Below are 25,314 nucleotides of genomic sequence, written 5' to 3' on the forward strand. Positions count from 1 at the left end.
AGGGACTCCAGCCGGCAGATGGACACACAGCACCCGCCCCCGGGGGTCAGTCCTACTGCTCCCCTCCACCCCGCGGGGAAGGGCCATCCCGCCAAGAGGCTGTTTGCGGGGACCAGGGAGGCAGAGCGTGGGGTGTACCTGACCCCACTTGGCAGCAGAAACAGAAGCTGTCCCCGAAGCAAATACGGAGCAAATACAAAACGCAGAGAAAGCAGCTCAGCACACACTCAAGATAACCAAGCAGAGAGAAAAAGTGAAAAGTCACAGGTGACAATGAAGAGGAGATTAGTGTTCCAAGTCAAAGTTCGTCAGAACACGGCAGACAACTGATAAAACAAGTTCTTGGGACTTCTTCCCTGGTGGTCCAGTGGTTAGGACCCCACGTTCTCAACCCTGAGGGTCTGGGCTTGACTCCTGGTTGGGGAACTAAGATTCCCACATGTTGTGCGACTCAGCCCGAAAAAAAAAAAAGTTCTATTCAAATAACTTTAACTTGTGTGTTCTTGGCAGCCAGCTGCCATCCAGGCGGGGCACTGCAGGAGCTACATCAGTGCCCACCTTGCCCTTAAGGAGTTGTGATCCTCAGAGAAAATGAAGTGTGTGCGGTGAGGTCCCGGGCCCTGAGGCACATGTGATATGCAGCACGTCTCAACCGAGGGGCCCAAGACACTCTGGGTTTCAAAAGCTTGGTGCAAAACTAACGGACAAAGTGAAATACCTCATTCACAGTTTGGTGCCGAGTGCCTGCCGGAGCAAGCTTTCCACTTATGTGGCTGCTGGAAAATCGCAAGTCTCGTTTGTGGCGTCCCCGTGTGGCTCTCACGGCTGGACAGCCCTCTGCAGGAGCTGCAGCTACGCGCTGGGATGAGGAGCAGGGAGGGGACGGGCTCCCAGTGTTGTCGGGGGTGGGGGGGGACCTGCACCCGAGTGGCCTCAGAGGAGCGCAGTCGTGGCACGTTGGCCGAAGTAGCGGCACCCCAGGCTGAGGGCACAGCATGGAAGCAGGTGCAGAGCGGAGGGCAGTGGGAGCGGCCGAGCGTGGGGTGCGCAGAGAGACCCGGCCACCGCCAGGGGGGACGCTTGTGTGCGCTGCCTGGTTTGGTCGGGTTCCCGTGGGGCAGAGCCAGGCCTTGGGGTTGGAGAGAGGGTACTTGCTGGAGCTGGCTCTGCTACAGAGCCCTCAGCAGCCCACGTGGGCAGGGCTACTGGAGTATGCTTGGGACCGGGGCGCTGTGGGTGGGGTCAGCAGAAGACCCACTAGACTGTGAAGACACACGAACTGGACCACATGGCCAAAAAGCTCGCTGGCGCCCCAGAGCCAACACTCCATCCACAGAGAGTTACTGCTCTTGTTGGAGGTGGCGGTGAAGGGCAAGGTCACAGGAGGCTCCCCATTTCATCCCCACGTCGGGGAATAAAGGTGGAGGGGACAGGCAGGCTGCGGGGACTCAGTGCCGGTGCCAGGGGACTCACGTCAAGGGAGAGCATGGAGGAGGGGTGGGCACAGGGCCGGGGAGAGGGGGTGGAGGCTGGAGAGCCCCTCATGAGAGGGGCCCCATGGGAAGAGGGTCAGCAGGGGTTGACCCCATTCAGCTGCTGGCTGCAGTCAGAGGGGAGGCAGGGCCAGCCCTGGGCCTGCTGCCCGAGGGGAGCGGGAGACCCTGCAGAGCGGGTGGGGAAGAAGGGGCAAAGGTGACATGAGGGGCTGGCAGGCCCCCTGATGGCAGCCGCTCCCCTCCGAAGGTGCCCTGGGACGACCTCCGCTACCTCTTCGGGGAGATCATGTACGGCGGCCACATCACCGACGACTGGGACCGCCGGCTCTGCAGGACCTACCTGGCGGAGTACATCCGGGCGGAGATGCTGGAGGGGGAGATCCTGCTGGCCCCGGGCTTTCAGATCCCCCCCAACCTGGACTACAAGGTGAGGAGCGCGCCCTCCAGGGACAGGGAGCACGTGAGATATGGGCGCCCTCCGGGAGGCAGAGCGACAGGGCAGGGCTGGCCCGCGGGCTCCCTGGGGCGGGCCTCCTTACGGACCAACAGACCCTCCAGGAGGCAGCCAGCGGGCAGGCAACCCAGAAAGCAGGTTTGAGAGGCAGCCTCCATGGAGTGGGAGGGGAAACGCCCTCTGTGCGGTGGGGGGGCGGCCCCAATAGAGGCTCATAGAAACAGGGGGTCGGCCCAGAGGGCAAGGGGTGGGCGGAAGGTTCTGGGAAGAGAGGCTTTGTACAAGGAGGATGCAGGCTCCAGCTCACCCAGCCCCTCTTTGCAGGGCTACCACGAATACATCGACGAGAACCTGCCCCCCGAGAGCCCCTACCTGTATGGCCTGCACCCCAACGCGGAGATCGGCTTCCTGACGGTCACCTCGGAGAAGCTGTTCCGCACCGTCCTGGAGATGCAGCCCAAGGAGACGGACTCGGGGGCTGGCACCGGGGTCTCCCGCGAGGAGAAGGTGGGTGTCTGACCCCCACCTTGATCCCCCTTCCAGGCTGGGGGCCTGCAAGCTGGCTGCTGTGGCCCCAAACTAAACACCGAGGGCTGAGCTAGAGAGAGCCGACCCCACCCCACACAGCGCCTCCCTCCCCAGGGCTCCGAACCTCACCAGCGGGGCGCTCGGCCTATCCCGCGAGCACGGGCAAGTCCAGATTTCTTGACTGGAGTGGAACCTCAGTGCTATGAAGCCCCACAACCTTTTCTCTAATGACCAACCAGAGGTCTATGGGTGGGCAGTGGTGTACAGGACCACCATGGGGGCCAGCCCTTGAGAGGGTGTGACCAGCACGTCCACACAGACAGCTCCCACCAAGGACAGGGTCATGACCCCATGACCATGGGGTGACCTGATGGGGGGGAGGCGGTGCCTTCAGGACGTCTGAAGGTGCCGGGCCAGAGTGGTCATGCTCCCAAGGGCACAGCCACGTGGCCTTGACGACGAGACCAAGGTCCCCCTCCCCGATGGAGCCCGGGGCTGCACCCCCACGATCCCCTTTTCCTGGCAACTCCACCTGCCTTGCTCCTGGGCTCTGGAGGTGAATGTCAGGGCAGCGCCCTGGCCTGGCGCTGGGGCAGGGCTGGGGCCCAGTGACATGGGCCGGCTGGGGACTGGCTTCCAGGTGAAGGCCGTGCTGGACGAGATCCTGGAGAAGATCCCGGAGACGTTCAACATGGCCGAGATCATGGCCAAGGCCGCCGAGAAGACGCCCTATGTGGTGGTCGCCTTCCAGGAATGTGAGAGGATGAACATCCTGACCAACGAAATGCGTCGCTCGCTGAAGGAGCTGAACCTGGGGCTGAAGGTCAGAACTACAGGGGCGGCAGGACCTGGGCTGGGACCTAGACGTGGGCTGGCCGCCACAGGCTGACCGCCCTCGGCCACAGGCCAACGAGCCTGAGGCCACTGAGCCACACCCTCAAGGTCCCTGGGCTGGAGGAGCGGGCACCTCAGGGCCAGTGACGCCCGGGCCTGGGTCACTGCTGAGTGCCCCAGCACCCCCGTGTGTCCCCCAGGGAGAACTGACCATCACAACCGACATGGAGGACCTGTCCACAGCCCTGTTCTATGACACTGTGCCCGACTCCTGGGTGGCCCGGGCCTACCCCTCCATGATGGGCCTGGCGGCCTGGTATGCTGACCTGCTGCTCCGCATCAGGGTAAGGACAGGCTTCGGGGGAACCACTGCATGCTCAGCAAACCTGTCCCCAGGGCCTGAAGGAGCGAGGCTGGGGAGCGGGCGTGTGCAGAGGTCCCCGCTGGCCTGGTCTTGGCCACGCCTTGGGGACATGGGCCCCAGAGTGCAGGCACTTCCCCTCGAAGGAACCCCAGGGTGGGCTTGAGGTGGGAGCCGCTCCCACGGCCAGAGATGCAGAGGCCCTCCCAGCAGGCTTTCAGACCCGAGCCTCTGACGTTGAGCACCCCCCGCCCAGACAGTGAGGGGGCGCCCCGGGCAGGCGGCCGGGCCCCACATCCGCAGTGTGGAGGTGGGGAGGCTCCAGCTCGGCCCCGCCTACGCCCCCTCCAGGAGCTCGAGGCCTGGACCACGGACTTCGCACTGCCCACCACCGTGTGGCTGGCCGGCTTCTTCAACCCCCAGTCTTTCCTCACGGCCATCATGCAGTCCATGGCCAGGAAGAACGAGTGGCCGCTGGACAAGATGTGTCTGTCTGTGGAGGTGACCAAGAAGAACCGGGAGGACATGACTGCGCCCCCCCGGGAGGGCTCCTACGTGTACGGGCTCTTCATGGAAGGTAGCTGGCACTGGCGGGGAGGCGGTGGGCCCTGCGGCCTGGCACAAGTGTGCCTTCTGAGGGCGGAGGCTTCTGTCCGAGTCCCCCGCCCACCCCAGACCCAAGGGCATGGCGGCCTGGCCAGGCACCACCTCGGAGCCCCGTGCGAGGCCATCACGTGGCCAGATCCCGGCAGCCGCAGGGGACTCAAGGCTGGCACTCCCTCTGTGCCGTCCTGCACCAAGTGAGGCCAGACAGGCCCGCTCTGAGTTGAGTGCCAACCCCTCCCCTGTGACAGATGTCACCCCCGTTCCTGGGGGGGTGTCAGCCCCCCCCCCGCCCACATCCCCAGAGATAAGCACAGCAGCAGACGTTCTCCATGTTTATTGTGGAATTACAGGAAATCTCAGCGTCATTAAATAGGGTGAGTAGAAATAACTCTGGTTCAAGGCAACAACAGTTCTATGTGCGTATACACGTTTATACTGCGCAGGGACACGGGACAGACGCCACAGGGGAGGGGAGCGGGGAGCTTTAATCGGTCACTTTGAGCTGGAGTTATGGTTTCCTGCCCCCGAAATCAAGACGGCTGACACACGAGGCTCTGAAAACACCACGAATGTAAACAATGGTCCAGGGCTGAGCCGGCCCCCGGACGTTCTCAGCGAGACACACACGCCCCCGCCACGCCCTCCGCTCGCAGCCCCACGTGTGGTGATCCTGGTGCCAGTCCGGCCCTGGCCCATCTCAGCAGGGGTGGGGGCGCGAGCCAGTCACCTCACCGTGGGCCACCCTGACCCTCAGACGTGCCGCCCCTGCAGGAGCTCGCTGGGACACCCAGATCGGAGTCATTGCCGAAGCGCGGCTGAAAGAGCTGACGCCAGCCATGCCCGTCATCTTCATCAAGGCCATCCCTGTGGACCGCATGGAGACCAAGAACATCTATGAGTGTCCCGTGTACAAAACACGCATCCGTGGTCCCACCTACGTCTGGACCTTTAACCTGAAGACCAAGGAGAAGGCAGCCAAGTGGATCCTGGCGGCCGTGGCACTGCTCCTCCAGGTCTAGCTGGAGAGAGGCCCGCGCTGCCCTGGGCCAGGTCCTGACCACAACTCCAGATTCACAGTTGGGAACCCAGCCTTCAACTGTCATTTATTTTCACAGGAACTGACGGCCGCTTTTTGTTCTCCTAAATAATCGAGGTACTTCATAAGCACGCACATCTGGACTAACCAGAGCGGGGAAGGTAGCGTGAAGAGGGGGTGTGGACAGGATTAAAACAATGCGGCTACTGAGCCGGGCTTGTCTGATTCACTTGAGCTGGCCTTCAGCTCGGTGCCTGCTGGCCACCAGGGGCCCGGCACAGGCCTGGGGGGTGAGACCCCGATTCCCAGTAGCCGGAGGAACATCCGAGAAACCAAACCCCCAAATCCTGACTTCCTACAGGGGCGGCTGGGTTAAGCTTTCCCCACCAGGGACCTGCAGGGTTACAGCTGGAGGCAGTCACACCCTTGGGCCTGATGCTACATGTGAACACCCACCACTGAGGGGCCGAGGAGTTCCATTCCTGTATAACAGGAGCTGCTACCTCCACAGGCACTGTCCCTAAAGCATTCTTCCTTCTCTGAAGAAAACCTCCCTCGGTTGTGGTAATGCCTCCTCCCCGCCCCAGAAATCTGAAAAACAAACTGTTCCAAAGGGGGGCCATTTCCATGCACCTCAAGTGCTTCCCCGTCAACTGCCCACTTTCTGAAATTGCTGGGTACTGGAGGGACCACTTTGAACACATGTATGTGCCCTGGGAGGTCACAATAAACATGCTCAGTTCTGGGCAGCATCTTCACTGTCTTTCAGCTCCCGCCCTTCTCCCCAACAGTTCTCACTTGTTACCACCAAAACAGACTTTAAAGCAAAGTCTATAATAGGCAAAGAAAGGCATCATATAATGTAACATTGATTACAGAAGTACCTACACATATAAAGCAAACATTAACATATGCAAAGGAAGAAACAGACAATAACACAGTTAATAGCAATGGACTTTAACACCCGTTTAGAACAATGGACAGATCACCCAGAATATCAATAAGGAAATAATTGTCTCAAACGACACATCAGACCAGTTGGACTTTCCAGATAACTAGAGCACATTCCACCCAAAAACAGAATGTACATTCTTTTCAAGTGCACGTGGCATGTTCACCAGGATGCATCACGTGCTAGGAAGGCGATCAGAAAATACCTGGAGACAACGAAAATAAAAACACAACTTTCCAACATCGATGAGATGTAGCAAAACCAGTTCTAAGACTTCCAAGAGTTCATAGGAATACAGGCCTACCTCAAGAAATAGAAAAATTTCACACAACCTAACCCACCCACCATCTAGGAATCAGAAAATGAAGAACAGACCCCAAGTCAGCAGAAGAGGGCCAGCTGCTCAGCGGCCGAGAAAGCCTGAAGTGCGTGTGCCCTCAGGCACTGCGACCCGGGCTGAGCACGGCAGTGGGCACCAGGAAGGCCAGGGCCCCCAGCCCCCGTGTTTCTGGCACAGGAGACAAGGTTCAGGAAAGGTGACCCCATGCCCTCCCCACACAGACACCCACAGCCTGCCCACGAGAGGTGGCCCGTCTCATTGCACTCTGGGCTCCTGCTCCAAGGGGAGCAGGTGGCGGCCCTGGTTCACTCCTGGAGCTGCCCTGGGAAGGCTCCCGTCTGACGGCTGGGGGCCGGTGTCCCTATCGGCAGCCAGAATGACCTCAGCAGGACCAAGCGCAACAGGCCCCAGACCTGCCTGACTCTGCGTGGCCGCGCTGATGCACGTAGTTCAGAAAAGCAGCTGGGCTACCCTTAAGGCTGACCCAGGGGATGGGTGCAGACAACGAGAAGGGGACAAGGCAGGCAGCGAGCAGGACCCACAAGCTCCAGATAACAGACCCCTGGAGGGGCGGAGGGCGGGGCTCAGGAGCTGGGCCCTCAGTGTCTCTCAACTTAAAAACCAGAGCGAAGGAGCCTGTCCCCACCCAACCCCACTCCCCACCAAGGGGTATCTGACCTCGTTTTCTAAGTTCACCCTGATCCTGAAGTTTTGTAAAAACTCTTTTCCAAGGATTCTCATTCAATCCGTGGGTGAAGAAGCGGTCCTAGAAGGCCTACCTCTGAGGCCAATGATTTACAACAATCCTGGGTCTGGTGGGGCTGAGAGGGAGAAGGAAAAATGTCCCTCAAGTCCTCCCACCCTAGGACCTGGAGGATCCACACCCCTTCGGAAGCAGGGGTTCTGGCCAGAGTCTGGGTGCCAGGCAACCGCCACCGCTGGCCAGAAGGGGTCACTGTAGCCCTTGGTGTCCAGGCTGGAGGGACAGGAGAGCCACCACTCTGACTGGAGAACATAGAACTGCCGGTGGCCACCACACAACTCATCCTAATCCCTGGTGATAACCACAGAATGGGGACGTTTTCCAATTTTGCCTCCAGAGCCTGAAATAAAACAGTCATTCATTCCACACTACACACGGTGGGTCGATGACAAAATTCTCTCCTAACTGTGAGATGATTCACCTTGGAGCTGCAATCCAGTCTCGGGGAGACAGACTGGGACGAGCGCTGTGCTGCATCTGAAAGTGCCGTGGGCACGGCAGCAGTCCCGGAGAGGGCAGAAGGGCAGGGGCCCAGGCTGGGGCGAGCTCCAGGGGGAGAGGGGAGCCCCCTCCCCCAGGACCGTCCTGAAGGCAGGCGGCAGACACAAAGCGAGCAGGCCGCCTATTGCTCAAGCCTGGCCGTGGCACAGGCTCGCTCTGGCCCACAGCATCTGCAGGAATGAGAACGCCGTTTACCAAAAGCCTCCCTCCAAACAGAAACCCAGCGCCCGGCGCATTCCTTTGGCTTCCCTCCTCTGATCGTCCACAGGACAATTTAATCACTGGTTTGAAGACAGACAGTGTTAACTGACGTGCCGCTGCCCCTGGGTAGCATGGTTGAGGCTCCACCACTCCCCACCCGGAGAACCTGCAGACCTGCCGGGGCCCCGGGGCAGGGCCGGGGCCGCTCCAGGCTCAGGCGGGGTGCCCCCAGCCCGAAGCCCCAGCCTCCCAAGACCCACGTGCAAAGAACGTGACTGCCGGAGCCGCCAGCCCTTGGCAGGGAGACACGTGAGGGAGACACGGCAGGGCTGGAATCCTATTTGTCTCCCCCCACCCCCAACTCCCCGCCCCGCCCCCGCCAGGGGTGAGCTGCCAAGCCCTGGTGCCAGGAGGCCTCCTCTCTGGCCGAGGTTCAAGCACCTGAAGATGTGCGGAGTGGGCTGGGAGGTTTGAAATCTGCTCCCGGAGACGTGGGGGCAGGGGAGGAGCACAGGGTAGAGAGAAACAGCAGCAGACAGAAGAGAAGCGGCAGGCTGGGGGGAGGAAAGGCAGCCGCAGCTCGGCCTCTTAGTACCTTTCTACTCTCTAAATTTTCGTGTTATCTGAATAAAGCATAAAGTAATTAAAATGATTAGAAAAAAATGAACTGATAAAATACAACCTTTCAAAGTGAGACTGAGGAGAGAACCGTGGTCCCAGGCCACACATGGGGCCAACGCGGACCACACTCGGCCGCTCAAGCCTCCATCCTGTCCTCCCACCTCCTCACTCTCTTTCCCCCACAAGCCCCTCTGCCTGGGCTGGGCGAGCAGAGTCTTACCCAGAACATCCCACCCCGGAGACTGATCCACCTGGGGCCAGGTCAGGGTCTAAAGGGATCCGAACCCAGAGGGTCACTCAGGAGAGACCCCACCCCTGACGGCAGCCACAGGGGTGGCCATGTGAGGCTGCCTCTTGTCCCCATGGGACACAGCTGGTGGCCCGGGGCCTCAGGTGCTCTCGGCAGGCTCCTGGATGGACTGGTGAGTCCTGCTGCCAGTCACCGAGAGCACCGCGAGTCTCCCAGCGCACCCCAGGAGCACCAGGGAGACGGGGTCACAGCCCCGAGGCCTGACTGAGGCTCCGTCCATCCTGCACGGCCCAGGCAGCAAGCCCGGGTGTCCCCACCACGAGCGCTGCCCCTCCGCCCCCGCTGCCTTAAGAATCCCGTGCTCAGCGACAGGCAGCGGGCACAGAATCTACCCCGGTGTCCAGCAGCCATGAGGCCCTGGCCCCAAGGCCGCCTCCAGGCCCCACAGACAGGCAGGTAATCAAGGAAGGATCAGAGAGCTCCCGAGCCCCTGCAAGAGGCCCGGGACCCCAGCTGAGAGGACCGCCCGTGGCCCCCTAGTGACCGCAGGTCAGTACCTGCCGTCCTCAGAAGAAGTTCTTGATCAGCGGAGTTACCATCTTCACCCACAGCTTCACCTGCCGGCTTGGCTGCTCAAAGGTGGCAGAGGACACCACACCTGCCCTGCGGTAGAGCTGCTCCTGCTCCTGCGGAAGAGGGACAACCAGGGGTTACGTGGCAGCTCCGGGACCGACCACTCGGCCTGCCGGCCCTGGGGCTCCGCGGGGGCCCCGGCGCAGGTCGTCCCTGTGAAACATCCCTGCGGAAAGCTAGGAAGCCAGGGTGTCTACAGTTTGAAGACCAAGATGCGTGGGGGACAGGCAATTTAGAGCTGAAGGAAATATTTAAAAGTGCATCCTCAAAAAAAAAAAAAAAAGTGCATCCTCATTAATGAGGCAGTGCAATTAAAATAATGAAGGTCCTTTTTTAAACAAGACAGTTCTTCTCTCAAGCTGGCAGAAAGTTGTAACGTCATCAGCCCCTGCTGACGAAGGCAGAGGGAACAGGCATTCCCGGACATGGCTGATGGAAAGCTGGGGGCCGGATCCCCGTCTGGAGAGCAACTTGGCAACAGGTTATCAAAAGCCCTGAAAAGCTCCGTTTTCAAGAGTTTATCCTAAGAAAATAACTATGCACTAAGATTTCTGTATACGCACATTTATCATGCCAACATTTATGATAAAGAAAACCTGGAAATCACCTAAATGTCCAACAACCAACTAATCAAACATAATAAACCCAGATGACACACCAGCGTTCACCATAAGCTAACCCTGCCCTGGAGAAACACCAACTTAATGATATGGGAAGGCACACCAGATGGAGTGCAAGACACTGCATGGGAATTAATGTACACAACAAACACAGTCCTAACTTCATTAAAAAGAAAAAAGACAAGTGACACTCTCCATAAGCCCACAGACCAAGACTGGCTAGGAACGATCGCAACAATTTCAGTGACTATCTCTGGGCAAAAGGGTCAGCGTCTTCTAATTTTCCTCTATTTTTAAAGTAAAAGAATATCACTTTCATATTTGAAAAGTGAGTTTAAAAACGCTGACATAAGCCTTGTCTTACATGGTGTTTGAGAAGAGGACTGCTCTGGTGGCCCATGTGCCAGTGCAGGGGCCGTGGGTTCAACCCCTGGTCTGGGAGGATCCCACGTGCCACGGGGCAGCGAGGCCCACGCCCTGGAACCTGTGCTCCATGACCAGAGAAGCCACAGCGGCGGACAGCAGCTCCCCCTTGCACACCGCAGAAAGCCCACATCCAGCACGAAGACCCAGCGCAGACAACAAGGAATGAATGAATAAAAAATCTTTGAGAGGAGAAAATGCCTCTCTTTTAAAACACGACACCCTCGAGGCTTTCCCAAGGCAGAGGCAGCAGTCAGGAGCTGTGACTTCCCTCTCTGAGCCTCATGTCCCTCCATCTGCGAAACCCTGACTACCATGCCCCGGTGAGGCTTCCTCAGCACTGGCTGTGCTGACGCTCCATCCACGCTGGCACCAGGAGCCCCACGGGGGTGCCGGGGTGCTGCCCCCCGACCCGCTGGGAGCCGGACACTCTCCTCTGGGAGGCAGGAATGGAAGCTGTGTCCCTGGCCAACCCGTGACCCAGTGAGGACGGGAGAGGGGGCCACGGAGGACACGGCGCCATCAGAACACGACAGACTGTCCGCACCTCTTCCCGTCAAGGGCTGGGGAAATCTAGCGCCCGACCTCACGGCTTCCTGCGCAGTGTGCGTGCTCACTCCCCCGTGGGCCGGGCCCCGGGGCCAGGGTCCCTGGCGCTTCGCATCTGAGCCGACTGTGCCGCCCACTGACCGCGGCTGGACAGGCCTGACGGAGGAGCCAGCCTTGGTCTCCAGGGACTGCTTTGCGGCGGTCTCCACAGACCCGGCTCCAGCTTTATGTTTTTCCAATGAATACGCAGCCAAGATCTCAATTAAATTACCAGAAACACTTTAAGTTTCCTCACAGACTCCGCATGGGGATGGAGAAGGAAGTCAGCTGCTTGGGGTCACAATGCTGTTCAAGGGAGGCTTCCCTAGGTCACAAGTGGTGAACCATGCTCCCCGAACAAAACCAGGAAGCTTTCAGTTTTTACTGTACGTACTAAGTGAAGGGAGGGACTTTGGATTTGGATAAAAATATCTCCCCACTCCGGTGCCCAGGGAGACATGGACAGGGCCCTTCCCTGGGACCCCAGGAGGACTCCAGAGGCGGCTTCTGACGGCAGGGCCCCGGGCAGTGGGGTTTTAGGGACTTTCTGGGCTCTGGGGAGGCTGTGCGGCTGGGCAGTCCCAGGATCAGGCCTCACATGGGCCTCTCCAGAGGGTGGCTGTCGTCCCAGTGTGTAAGCACATAGGTGGAGTTATCCAGAAATGCCTTTCTGCATGTTAAAAGCAGAGAAGTCTGCGTGCTTCTAAAGAATGGAAGGGCTGCACTGGCACAGACTGCCACCCTCCCACCAACAAAAGCCCCTGGGACCCAGGTTTGGGAAGAAAAAGAAAATATCCCAAATATGTCATTTGGGGAAGCAGCTCCTGACCACAAGCGGCCCAGCTTTTCTCAAGATTCAGGATGTGGGTTCAGTTCCCCTACTCGGGGAGTTGGGGGGAGAGCGGCTAGCACCAGGACTCTGGGCACAGACTTGCTCCCCCAAATCAGCCAAGGCCCACAAAGACCTGGTCCTGGGGCCAGGCGCACCCTGACCCCTCTACCGTCTGGGAAACCCGGCTCTCAGAAGCCAGGGCGGAGGTATGCGAGAGGCCCCGCTCCTCTCGCCCCAGCGCCCTGAGGCCGGCCAGCCCCTGCTGGAACCTCGGAGGGGGTTTGCTGGAAGCCTGACCATAGCATCTGTGATCTGCTGAGCAGATTAGAGTCTCCCGCTGGCCGCCCGGAGCCCGACCGCTGCCACTTCCCCTCGGCCCCGGTGAGGCCCTTCCCGGCACCAGGGCTCGCTCAGGCACTGACAAGATTCCCAGATCACAGGAGGCAGATCCCGGGGAACCAGGCAGTTACCATTTCCTCGTCCATCAACAAAGGCTCCAAGGATTTCGCAAGAGTAATTCCCAAACACAAGGATAAAGGCTTAACACAGCCGCTGCACTTCTGAGGGCTGGCCTCCGGGGGTGTTATCCAGGCTTCCATGACTCAGGAGGGAGGCTGGCACCTCCCCTGGAGAGGCTTTGTCATAAAGGTCATAAATTCATGAAGCCGAAGGGTCACCTGGGCTTCACATGCACAGGTGCGGTGCTCGCATTCCCGAAAGTCCACCAGCACTGCTGCAGGCGATCAAACACAAAGATGCACACAGATGCAGAAAGAATTCATCTGCACTTATCCTTGACTTTAAATGGGAAGACCACCATCGCGGAAGGAGGCCGAGACCGCTGCCCCTCTGGGAACCAGAGCTGCCTTCCTGTCCCCGGGAGCCCGGAGCTCTCCCCGCCCACCCCGCACCTGACCGAGGGCCCCTAGGGCCAACAGGAGGGGCTCGGGGGTCCCGTGCCCCGTGACTGACTCTCCAGCCCCAGCTCGGGAGAAAGGCCTGCGGTCCTGTGAGCCACGCGGGGGAGTCTCTTCCCAGGGGAGCGGGAGGTCCTCGCTGGACCACACAACATGCTTGCCGAGCCAGACCAAGAGCATTAGGTTCTCTCTCAGGACCACCCCGCCCCTGCCCCCTCGCTCTCAAAAATGGCTGCCGCCCCCTCTCACAACTGCAAGGAGAGAAATCCTACTCCAAGTGTGACAAAAACCATGCAGAAATCCCAAGACACCTTGGAAACAGGCCCGCCCTGCCCCACCGCCATCCCCTGACACAGGCGGGGGCAGGCGGCACACCAGCCTCCACGGGGCCCCGCCCACCACCAGCGCCTACAAAGCACCACTCGGAACCCCACTCCTGGCCAGGCACACCTCCAAGCAGTCCCTCCACCACTTCCTGCAGAGTCAATCCCAAACCAGATCACTACCCAGTGAAACAACCTGAAGGAAAATAGAGAGAATCGAAGTTCTCAGCACAAAAGGATCATCGTGCAGACTCAAGGGCACAGCCGTCTGGGCCCCGGACAGTCCGAGTCCTGGCCACGGCGCAGCTCCGCACAGACCACCTCTGTCTGCACGGCCTCTGAGGTCACTCTGAGGGTTGGTTCTTTTTGCCAGCTTCTGTCTCCACTTGCAGAGACCCTGCCTCCCATGTGCCCCTTCTGCCTGGGGGGCAACCCCACCTCCTGCCTCTCCCTGCCCTGATTCTGAAGCACCTCTGGGGGAGGGTCTTCATCAGAAATGACCCCGGCCACCCAAAGCTGCTCCCTAACAGACCTGGGCGCGGGTCCTGTGTGACCCTGGCTCCTACCCCAGGAGCTGATCCGCCATCTCAGAAGAGGTTGGGACCACTGCCATATTCACATCCCCGTGAGAACAAAGCGTTCTCTGCCCATGCAGGAAAAGACAACGCACCCCGAGACGCAGGGGAGAGTGCCCACCAGGCCAGGGCAGGCCCCAGGCTGCAGGCAGAGGGGTGCAGAAGGCCTCCCTCGGGACCGGCCACCAGCACACGCGAGAGGACCCCAGTTATTTCCCACCCTCGGACCCCAGCAGGAGACAGTGGAAGGAGGCAGCCCCCAGGAACCAGGCACCCGACTACACCCCCACAGCCCCACAACCCCAACCAACCTGGTGAAACTGCTGCTGCAGGGCCCGGCTCTCCGTTACGATGGCAATCTGGGCCTCCAGGTCCCGGTGAACCGACCTGTACCCAAAATTAGGAGAGCCAATCAACGTGAGACAGGGCAGGCTGCTCCCTGCCAGGTACAGCCAGAGGCCTGCAGGGAGAAGGAAATGTGCAGACAGAAGTGAGCACGGCCGCCGCCACAGCCTCTCCACGCCACACAGACCTGGGGGAAAAGCAGGCCTGCGGTGTCCCGGGAGCAAAGGGACGGGCTCCCGTGGAGGACAGACTCCCTGGAGGCCCACTCTCAGCCCTGCATGCTGACCTGGGGGAGAAGCAGGCCCGCGGGGTCCCGGGACAAGGGGACTGGCTCCCCCGGGGCCTGCTCTCGGCCCCGCGCTCTGACCTGGGGGAGAAGCAGGCCCGCGGGGTCCGGGAACAAGGCTGCCGCGGGAGGCACAGGCCCAGCAGGGTCTGCAGGGCGCCCGCCTGGTACACGGCGTGGCCCGCAGGGTGAGAAGCGGGCTTCTCCGGTGATGCCCGTGCTCAGGTTCTGTTCTCACCCCGCCCTGCCCCCGGACACCCCCGTCACCCCTCCCAGACAGCATGGGGCCTTTATTTCCCGCTCTCCACGCTGCCTCAGCCACGTCGGGGTCACCGTCCCGCCTCCCCGTCCTTCCACAGGCCTGGAGGGCAGGCAGCCCAGCAGAGTTCAGGTCACACCTGCTGCTCATTGAACAGGCCGACTGAGCCCTGGGCTGGGGAGCAGCGACCCTTTCAGCTGAGCCTACAGATGCGGTAACACCTGACTGGGTTTAAGAACAGGCCACCTGGCCAGGCAGCCCAGAGGCAGTCGTCCCCCACGCCCTGCCAGAGCAGAGAGGGGACGAGCCCTGCGCACTTCCCCCAGAGGAGCTCCCGGGGCCCTCCAGTCACAGCTCGGGACGTCTGGGCTCCTCTGGGGTTCTGTCCCAGATCTTGAGGGTGGAGCCTGGCTCTGACTGAGCAGCGAGGGTCCCTGCTGAGGGAGCAGCAGCCCACACGGCAGGTCTCTAAGGCGGCAGGGGGGGAACAGATGGCAGAGCTCGGGTGGGCGAGCTGCACCCACGTGCTGGTGAGCTGGCCCCGGGCCCCTCCCTCCGCCCGCTGCCGACCACGCAGAAGCCCACCAGAGTGCCGGAAGTCTGCCTGCGGGGGGCTCCGGGGCTCCAGGCCAGAAGGGCGACATCCGCTGGAGGCCGGTGCAGCAGAGAACCTGGAGGCCCTGTGTCTCAGTCCTGCCCCAGAGAAGGCGGCTTCCCCCCCACCATTTTTTTTTTTTTTTTTGCTAGAAAATGAGCCAGTTGACACCAGAGACAGAGGAAAGCAGAGCGCGTGAGCAGCCACTAGGGGCAGCTTCTTCCACAGCCCGCGCACTGGGAACATGCCGTCTCTTGACGACACCTCGGCCACAGCTCTGTAACGAAAGCCGTGGATTCTCGCAGAATCCTAAACATCACCTGAGACGGACAACACGCAGGTCCCCTGCTCTGCACCCCATTCCATCCCCTCCCCAATCCCAGCCCCATCAGAACTACTCCTGTTCCCCAAACCTCTCCAGGACATCTGCGGCCCCAGACTTCCGTCCTCCTACAGGGCACCAGGCCTGCCCTCTATCTTTTCCTCCACGCTGTACCAAGAACGCCCAGCCTGGGACACCCAGGGGGGCCGCCTGAGTCGTGGGCTCCTCTGCAGGCTGCCCGGCGCAGGGCCAGCCTCCTCACGCCCTCCCACCACCGTGGGTCTCTCCTCTACCAACAGGACCCTTCCGAAGGGCCCAGAGGTACACATGAGTACCACGAGCGAATCAACGCGTGATACACACCAAGCTCCTAAAATAGAAGGCCGTTTCCTAACTCTCACTCAGAACAAGAGCATTTCCAAGAACATCTTGGGTAAGAGATGACGACGCTCAGCTGCCTGTTCCTGTAATACGCCTGCCACCCCCCAACACACACACACACGCAGGGGCCACATCAAAGCCACTAGCCTGCCTGCTGGTCTCACTCAACCAATGGCACCCCGCCCCGCTAGGCCGCTGCATGTGAGCAACCACGCAGCTCACCTGACCACACGTCCAGACCGCGGGGGGGCGGGGGCAGGCTGGCCCCAGCGCCCCGCTCCAAAGGCCTCATCCCCTGCAGGCAGAGCTCTCCACCCGGATGAGGCTCAGTCTGCCTGCCCCAGCTCTCCTTACGGCTGGAGCAGGGCGGGACAGGCAAGATCTCCACCAGCCATTACTATTTCCACTATTCTGTTTTCTAATCTTTGGCTGCGCCACACAGCTTACGAGACTGTAGTTCCCTAACCAGGGATTGAACTCATGCCACCTGCCGTGGAAGCTCAGCGTCTTAACTGCTAGACCGCCAGGGGAGCCCCTGCTCCAACCCTTCTGATGCCAAGATCAGCCCCGTAAAGACACTGTGTCTGCTCAGCACTACCTGTCCAGCTGCTCAGAGAGGGGACAGCGGGAGCCAGGACAAGGGAGGCCCCGCTGCACGGGTGACACGTGACAAGGCTGATGAGGGTCACTTGCCACCAGGACCCTGTGTCCTTCTAAAGCTCCGGGACCACAGGTCTTCGGGGAAGGTGGCAGGGGCCTGGTCTTGCCTGTCCCTAGTTGTAACATCTGCCTAAGCAGGGACTGCTCCCTTGCACGGTAGTGTACAGGTCAGCCCCTAGAGGCAGACAGCCCAACTCGGCCTGGCCCACAGCTCCCCGGTACAGAGCACTGCTTCTCAATGAGTTTTCATCACGGACCCCTGAAGGAGCTTTTTCAGCCCCACTTAAGATGAAAATTGTGTTTTTCAGCACTCCCCTTAAGAGTCGGTCTCCGGCCCGTGGGGTGCTGTCCCCCCGGTTGGTCATGTGTGACACACACTTGTTTCTCATCCTTCCTCTCCTCCCTGCCGCCTCTGCCTCCTCCAGCTTGTCTCTCTGGCCCAGGTGGACTCCAGGTGAGTGCTTGGATTTAAGAGACACTGCACCTTTAACCTATTAACTGCTCTTGCAAGGCCTGCGATCACCCCACCAACTTCCCCTGCAGTCTCATCTGCACGATCTTTCTCCATCAAAAAGCAGACAGGCAGACATAAATGGTGAGACAGCCACCGCTGGTGCGTGGTGACAAGTGGGGCCAGTGCAGCGAGGGAAGTCGGGGGACACCACACACTGCCCCTGGCAGCCCAGGGCACGGGCGCCGCTATGAGCGAGAGTCCTTCTGGACTGAAGCTCACCAAGTCAGGTGCTCGTAAGCTATGGGTCTGTGCCCTGAGGACAGCTGGGAAACGCTCATGCGGGGAGGGGAAATCGAGAGGCCCTCTTGAGCTCCTGACCGTCTGAAGCTCCGGCCAGACCTGCGCTGCCACTCAGGATGTCGGGGTGAGGACAGAGGGTGAGCCTGCCGGGCAGGACTCGCTGTCAGGAAACACAGCGCTCCCAGCCCAGTCATAAACTTGTTATCAAGCCCCGGGTCCTCATCCTGGGGCTGACCTTCGGGCCCAACCCCTCCATCCCACATTCCCGGAACCTCTGATCAGGGAGAGATTCTGCAAGAGGAATGACTGCGCGGGAGGGGAGAAAGTGCTGGGGGAGGGGGGAGCTGAACTTCAGCACTGCCTCCGGGACAGCAGGTCTCATCACAAAGGGAGCGCGCCGCAGGTACAAGGGGACGACTCGGAGGCCTACCTCTGAAACTAGACCTGCTGCCCCATGCCCTGGCCTCCTCTTGAAGGAGGGGGCACCCGCCTCCGCTCTGTGCGCACTGGCAGTCCCTTCGCAGGCCCAGCATCATCCTCCAGGGGAGTCCAGGTGGTCCCAGGCTCCCGAAGCCCTTGCTCACACCCTGGGCTCTGAGCCCCTTCCCACCTCGGGGCCCAGCCTCCATTCCCAACACCCCAGCCGTGGCCTTGGGGCTCCACAGTTCCGTTCCCTCCGCCCAGACCTCTCCTGCCCGGGGTCTCTGCTCAGTGTCACCTCCTCAGAGAGGCTCTCCCCAACCCCCATCTAACAGACCCATGTAAGTCTGGAGTCCCCTCCTGCCCTCATCTTCTTCAGTCCTTCCCATGACCTGACGTCGGATTTGATACGGTCATCTGCTTCCCAATGAACTGGACACCTTCTGAGGACACAGGTGTCTTGCCCCCGTGCCCTGAATGCTGCCTGGCACACAGCAGGCCCTCCATAAACACTTGTGTGAACAAAGTAAATAAAATGAGACTAATAAGGCCTCTTACAACAGTTAGTTAAGTATAAAAAGGCAAAAGGCTTCGAGGTTCTAGAGCAGAAGCACATGAACATTTCAGGTTAGAAGCCTTCTTTGAGGAGCTCTCCAGAAAACCTCAAAATCCAGTACCTGCCACCTTTATTATTGTGTGATGAATTTCCCCCGACCCCAACAACATTCTGCGATAAATTTCAGAAGGTTCTCAGATCCCTGTGAAAACGAGGGGACACAAACGTCACAGAGCTACCCTCAGGTGGACAAGCATCACCTGCTCTGAGGCCAGAAGAGCACCGACGCACCCCAGGAGGCAGGAGGCTGCTGCCGCCTTGGCCTCAGGCGGGCGGCATGGCCCCCGGGCACGCCTGCTGTCCCAGGGTGAGAGCCGCCCCACATGTGCCCGGCACACAGGGTGGAGCTGCCCCATTCTCGCTGCAGGTTCACCCCTGGGCGCCGTGCCAGGCGGCCTATCGGGAAGGCAGTAAAAATAGTGACAGTTCTCACACTCATTAACAGAGCCTCTGTCAGCAGGAGCCAGAAATCTCTTAATTCAGGGGGCCTGCCCCGCCCTCGCCACACACGTTGCGCTGTTGTTCATACTGCCTCCAGATGAAATCACATCTCAACAGCAGGCAGAGCCCACACCCCCCAGCACGGACGTGGCCCTGGCTCCCAGCACAAAACCCCATGATGGTGCACACAGCACCTCTCAGGCCCTCTCGTCTCCACGGGGCAGAAAGCTAAGACGTGAGGCCTGACACTCTTCACAGTCACTCGGACTCCCCTGAAGTTGCTGCCTCTCCAAGACCTAAGGAGACGAGTTCTTTGGCACAAGGGAGACACAGCACTTAAAACCGCTGACAGCAACCTTCCTGGTGGTCCAGTGACTGAGACTCCGCACTCCCAATGCAGGGGGCCTGGGTTCGATCTCTGATCAGGGAACTAGATGGTGCCTGCCACAACGAAAGAGCCCACAGGAAACACCCTGAGGCCCAGGACAGGTAAACAAACAAACATTTCTAAAGAAGAGCTGCCGGCTGATGGGCGCGGAAAGCGGACCTCCACCCTGCCCGCACCCCAAAGCTCCTGGGGCCAAGACAACGCCAGTGAGACCTCCAGCCTCAGTATCACCCTCACTGACCCCCAGAGAACAGAAACAGAGCCACAGGTGACAAGGACACCTCTTCTTGCCAAGGCGTCCTCCACCCCCATGCACACGGCGTCTCGGCCACAGCCTCAGGGACCCCAATCCTCTCCCCCAGACCCTCAAGTACACGCGTGTCACTGCTGCCTCCTGAGTAAGATCAGAGCCATCGCCCCAGTGGACATGCAAGTGGAACCAGGTCCTTCACGTCTGCCAAAGGTAAACGTGGGCTGAGAACCACGCTTCGAGAGAGACCCCCCCAGCCTGGGAACCTCTGCACATCTTGTTTACCCAGGCTCTCCCTGACATACCAAACAGACGCCCTGTGCAGGGCTCCAAATAAAAGACAACCAGATAAACCCACGTTGTCAGGTCTCTAGCACATGCCTTCAAAAAGAAGGAGGTCCTCCAGTTCTTTCAAGCAACTCAGCTTTGTTAAAAGGTGACATACACTCAAGCCTGCAAGAAATCAGCAAACAGCCAGTGCAGCAGTCTCCGCTCAGGCCTCTGGGCAGCACTGCTCCGGCCGGGCGCTCAGCCCTGCCCGACATCCCCCCAACACTCGTGAGCAGAAAACACCGAGGAACACACCCTGCCCATGTGCTCTGCCGCCACCAGGCCACACGGCTGTCCATGGGCACCTGCAGCCCGCATGGCCGCTTGCCACAAGAAGGTGGCTTCTCGCCATCTGACCCGTCCCCCTCCAGAGGCCCCGACAGGGCAGGGCTTCCCTGCGTCATAAGAAGGGGGCCGCCGGCAGGTTCAGCCGTCAGGCCCAGAGCCTCAGGCTGCCTGGCTCCCAGGGGCAAGCGATGCTGACAGACGACAGCTGGAAGGCGAGGAGCTAGACGCAGGAACACAGCCTCCCAGCTCCTTCTCCTCACCCAAGGGCTTCTGGGAGCAGGAGGAGCCAAGATGAGCCCAGGCCTGTCCCACAGGAGCCTGTCCCACAGCATCAGCCCTCAGCAGGAATTTTCTAGGGCCCAAATCCAGACACAGCTCTCACACCCAACACGGGCCCTGCAGAGGGCAGGCAGGCCGGAGCCGGTCCACCACCCCCCCGTCCAAATCCACGCAGCCATCTGCACTGCCTCCTCATTGTCCTAGCCTGTTGCAGGGGACATGATTGTCCAAAGATGGGCCAGAAAGGGGGGCTGACTTACGACTCCCACTACTGACCACAGCGCCTAGGCAGGGAAGGACCTGGCCTTTCCCCACAGCACGGAGTGACCTGAGCTCGGCTCCTGCCCTGAGGACAAGGTGCCTTATGCGCAGAGTCCCACTCTGCCTGCCATCCCATCGCACACACGCTGGGATTCCTGGCCTTCCCCACAAAGCCAGCTCCCAGACTGCAGGGCCCCACCCGCAGCAGGCGGGTGGGAGGGAGCGGCAGGAGCAGGCCAGTCCGGGAAAAGGTGAGACACACTGGAAAAGCCAGTTGGGTGTTTCTGTTTCAACAGTAACTCGGGAGTCACTGCACGTTTCTCAGCACAGCTTCACGGAAATAATCCACAGCACGCTCAGAACTGTCAGGCCAGGCTGTGCTGGGGGCCCCACCGGGACCAGGGAACCCCCACCACCACCCAGCCACAGGGCAGATGGGCGCCAGCGCTCTGGACGCACCACCCTGCAGCTCGCCAGGCACACGAGTCCCCTCGAGCTCAGAGCTCCTCCCACCCCAGCTCTCTGTATCCAGGACCCCACCTCAGGCACTGCTGCTATTCTCAGAAGTAACAGAGCCAATCCTAAAATACCTCCCACACCCCCACAGGCCAGCCTACCTGCCTGGAGACACCTGGTCATGACACATCCAGGGTCAGCCACACGGAACAACAGCAGAGCGTACTTCCCACGGCAATGCCACCTGCCCAAGCAGGAACGTGGGCCTCGCAGGAGGAAGTTGGAACCACCCAACGGGCCCGAAGCTCTGAGCGGGAGCAGTGGTTCTCAAGGCATCAGAATCTCCAGGGAGCTTTTCAAAGTTACCATGTTGAGGTCGAACCCCAGAGGGCTGGACCCAGGAGGCCAAGGGTGGCCTGGGCATCAGTGCACCCCCAATGGAAACCACTGGCTTAAGGAAACAAAAGTCCAAGCTGAGGTTCAAAGTGACCTCAAGTCTAAACAACACAGACAAGTGGCCGCAACACACCACCCCTCCCATGGCAATCAGTCACTCTGGAAGCCCCCAGGACCAGTGCAAGCGCAAATCAGGTCTCTGAGCCACCAGCGAGAAGTCAGGAAAGCCAGGCATTTCCTTTAGACACAGGACTAACCGAATGGGCTGTGGGTCTCCCGGAGCACGGAAAGGCGCGGTCACACCCAAGAGGCGGGTGCACTCAACATGGTGTAGCAGCCAGTGGTCCCTCTGCTAAGCACTGGGTTCTAAGCCCTGTGATTCACGCCTTGGACATGCCCTGGGACTGTGCTCCACGGCTGCACACAACTGCCCAAGAAGTATCATTACAACACACAGTTCACACGCCAACCCACCCTGGGGCAGTCCTGCACACGCGAGCATTTCAAGTAGAGGGCCTCAGTTTCCTCCAATACAAAAAAAAGAGCGAAGGTTTGCCTCATAGAGGGAACGACCAGCAATGGCGAGGAAAAGACTGAAAAACTGATGCCCAGTCAACGATCCCTGGTGAATCCTCTCTGTCCTCGAGAAGGGGAGGGCCAACGCGGGAGATCTCGGCTGCTCGAGGGAAGTGCACGTGTCTTGTCCTCTATGAGGGAGAGAGTACGGGTACACTTTTTAAAACAGCCACCCCAATGGCCTGAGTATCTGCGTTTTGGGCAGACACACGGGAGAGATTTTGCAGAGCTGAAACGGACACAGACGTGAGGATGACGAAGCGCCCACAGGGCCGTCGTGAAGACAGGAGGGAGGCGGGGCAGGGCTCTACCAGACGCCGGGCAGCGCGGGCAGGCTGCAGTGCGGGGTGCGCCCCGCCCCCGGCTGCCCGTGCAGGCCGCCCCCGGCCGCGGCCGCGCGTACCTTTGGCGTGGAACGTCCAGTCCCTGCGCCAGTACTCCTGCAGCCGCACCCGCTCCTGCTGCCCCAGGCTGCACACCTCGCTGTAGAACTGCCGCTCGATGTGCACGTAGGCGGCCGGGATGGCGCCCGCCACCCCCTTGGCCCCGAAGAAGCCGTTCACCTCCGGCGAGGCCAGCAGGATCTGGTACTCGGCCCGCGTGCCCAAGACCAGGTCCATGTAGGCCTGGGTCAGGTTGAAGTAGCCAGTGGTGAGGTAGACCTTAGCACCTCGCTCGGCCTCTGTCAGCAGGGTCTCGGTGACAATCTCGTCGATCTGAATCTCAAAGGGCTTCATCTGGATCAGGGGGTAGATCCAGGTGTCGGGGGCCGGCCTCCGGTCTCCAGCGGCGGCGGCGTCCTCCTGGGTCAGGAGGGAGTCGCTGTGGAAGGTCTGGGCGTGCAGCATCTGCTGGCGCGTCCTGGCAGAGTTGATCACGTCCATGACCCTCTTATTGGCCGCCTTGCAGTACGCAGCCCGGTCACCTAGAGGGAGACATGGCAGAGGGGATCAGGGGCAGCGAATGGTGGGCATGGCGCCGGCACGTGACGGGCGCCGCAGCTCACCCTTCACCAAACACACACGGCACTGCCCACGTGAGGCTCCTCCTGGGACAGAAAGGCCCAAGAAAGCACCCTGCCACAAGAAGCCTGCACTCGGGGGCCAAGAAAACGCCTTTACCAACACCACCTAATGGAAGTTCAGAAACAGGCAAGACTGTGGGAGAAGGCGGGGGTGGGATGTTCTGAGAGAATAGCATTGAAACAAGTGTACTATCAAGGGTGAAACAGACCACCAGCCCAGGTTGGATGCATGAGACAAGTGCTCAGGGCTGGTGCACTGGGAAGACCCAGAGGGATGGGGAGGGAGGCGGGAGGGGGGATCAGGATGGGGAACACATGTAAATCCATGGCTGATTCATGTCACTGTATGGCAAAAACCACAACAATATTGTGAAGTAAAAAAAAAGAAAAAAAAAACAGGCAAAACTAACTGAGGGTGACGGTAGTCAGGACAGTGGGCACCTTGGGGAGGGGCTCAGGCCTGGCTGGGGGCCCCAGGGGGCTTCTGGGCACCAACCCACTAGGAACCATACATAAGCTGCACACCCATGTTTGGGGTGCATGGTACATGCCAGAAAGAGCATGTGTCTGACAGAGACACGTTAAGTATGATCAGACAGGAGAGCGCCAGGCAGGGTCAGAGGCGGACAGGCAGGCTCTGGGCCGTGTTTGCACACGGCCACTAGAGACGAGCGGCTGCACGGACACAATGAAAGGAAAAGAAGCGAGTCGCAATGCTATCTCTAGATGATAAGAGAATTAATGAGCTAAGCATCCAACTCAAGAAGTTATGGAGGAAAAAACAACAGGAAAAGACAAAAAATACAGTACAAGGAAGGAAATTATAAAAAGCAGAAATTAACAGAATGAAAACAACGACATGAAACATAAAAGTAGGGAACTTCAACACTGTCAGAGTTAATTCTCTGAAGAGACACAATGGCAAGCCTTGGGCAGGGCTGATCAAGAACAGGGAGGAAGGCAGCGTGGCCATGCTGGGAACTGCGCACAAGTGCCGCGCTGGGGACAGGCCCACAGGCCTGAGCGCTGTCAGGCCTGGGTGGCTGCATGGAGGACAGCTCCCTGCGGGGAACCCCCCTCGCTGACGGCAGCCAGCACGAGGGTCACTCACTCTCACATCACGGGGGTGCAGGGGGGCCCCCTCTCAGGCTGCCCTGGTCCCCAGCACAGCTGTGCCCAGCCCCCCACACCCCTCGAGCATGCTGACTCTCACTCTTCTCTGAATGGGGGCCCTTTTCTCTGCCTATGCATGCCAGGCCTGTTAAGTGAGAACAGGGGTCAGCCAACATTTCCTGTACGGGCCAGACAGTAAATACTTTAGGCTTATAAGCCAAAGGGTAAAATTGAGAACAATATGTAGGTACTCGTATGATCAGAGAGAAAACAGACTTCCATAAATTTTTACTGGTGAAATTTAAAACATAAAAGTAACTATTATAGTACTGTACGTGGGCTTCCCGGTTGGCTCTGTAGTAAAGAACCTGCCTGCCAACGCAGAAGACACAGGAGAAGTGGGTTCGATCTCTGAATCGGGACAATCCCCTGGAGTAGGAAATGGCAAACTGCTCCAGTGTTCTTGCCTGGAGAATTCCACGGACAGAGGAGGCTGGCAGACTACAGTCCATGGGGTCGCAGAGAGTCTGACATGACTGTACATGCACATAAACACACACACACACTACTCTAAAACACTGCCACACGCACACACGACTCTCAGACACTGCCATCCCCTCTCAGATGCTTCCTCTCTAGCTCTTCCCCTCACAAGGGCTGGGTTTAACCCGTCCCCCACGTTGCTGACAGGGCTGCAAATTCAGCAGCAGACCTCCTTAAAGGCCACCAGGAAGCCACAGCCACAGGAATCACAGGAATGCAAATACCCCGGGAACACCAGCTGCCAGGGTTTGCCTGTTTCCAGCGAGCGGAGCCGAGGGCTCTCCCATTTCACGTTCCAGGCAGGAGGCCGCAGACCTCACTGGAGCCGAGAGCCACAGAGCCCGAGCGCTGGAGCTGGGAGCAGTGACCCTGAGGGGGTGGCCATTTAGCAGGCTGCTTCCTGTAAGTGCAGGGCAGGTTCCTGGCTCATCCCATGGGTACCCAGACCCGATGCCCACAGTCCCACCTTCCCTGGCG

The 25,314-nt window shown here is 59.7% G+C and overlaps 2 protein-coding genes across 6 annotated transcripts in view; one reads left to right on the top strand and one right to left on the bottom strand.

Annotated features, from left to right (window-relative positions):
* The window catches only part of DNAH17 (dynein axonemal heavy chain 17), a 94,082-nt gene extending 87,911 nt beyond the window's left edge, over window positions 1–6,171 (top strand). Inside the window, exons 75-80 of the mRNA XM_043905345.1 lie at window positions 1,744–1,923; window positions 2,275–2,457; window positions 3,119–3,301; window positions 3,513–3,656; window positions 4,025–4,250; window positions 5,051–6,171. Coding sequence (XP_043761280.1) covers window positions 1,744–1,923; window positions 2,275–2,457; window positions 3,119–3,301; window positions 3,513–3,656; window positions 4,025–4,250; window positions 5,051–5,298 — 1,164 coding nt within the window. The 3' untranslated portion in view covers window positions 5,299–6,171. The remainder of the gene's footprint in view (window positions 1–1,743; window positions 1,924–2,274; window positions 2,458–3,118; window positions 3,302–3,512; window positions 3,657–4,024; window positions 4,251–5,050) is intronic.
* The window catches only part of PGS1 (phosphatidylglycerophosphate synthase 1), a 36,781-nt gene continuing 16,065 nt past the window's right edge, over window positions 4,599–25,314 (bottom strand). The window contains exons 7-11 of one of the 5 annotated variants that reach the window (XR_006341374.1): window positions 22,561–23,082; window positions 14,166–14,314; window positions 9,501–9,629; window positions 7,792–8,041; window positions 4,599–5,143 (exon numbers count right to left, since the gene is read on the bottom strand). Coding sequence is in view for 2 of the 5 variants with exons in the window: in XM_043905346.1 (XP_043761281.1) it covers window positions 9,510–9,629; window positions 14,166–14,314; window positions 22,561–23,082 (791 nt within the window). In the remaining 3 variants the exon portion in view is untranslated. Of the gene's footprint in view, window positions 5,144–7,791; window positions 8,042–9,500; window positions 9,630–14,165; window positions 14,315–22,560; window positions 23,083–25,314 lie in introns of those variants that run through there. The other 4 variants (XR_006341376.1, XM_043905346.1, XR_006341375.1 and 1 more) reach the window with 4 other exon arrangements.

The sequence above is a fragment of the Cervus elaphus genome, chromosome 5, assembly GCF_910594005.1.
Source record: "Cervus elaphus chromosome 5, mCerEla1.1, whole genome shotgun sequence".
In the NCBI taxonomy this organism is placed as follows: domain Eukaryota; kingdom Metazoa; phylum Chordata; class Mammalia; order Artiodactyla; family Cervidae; genus Cervus; species Cervus elaphus.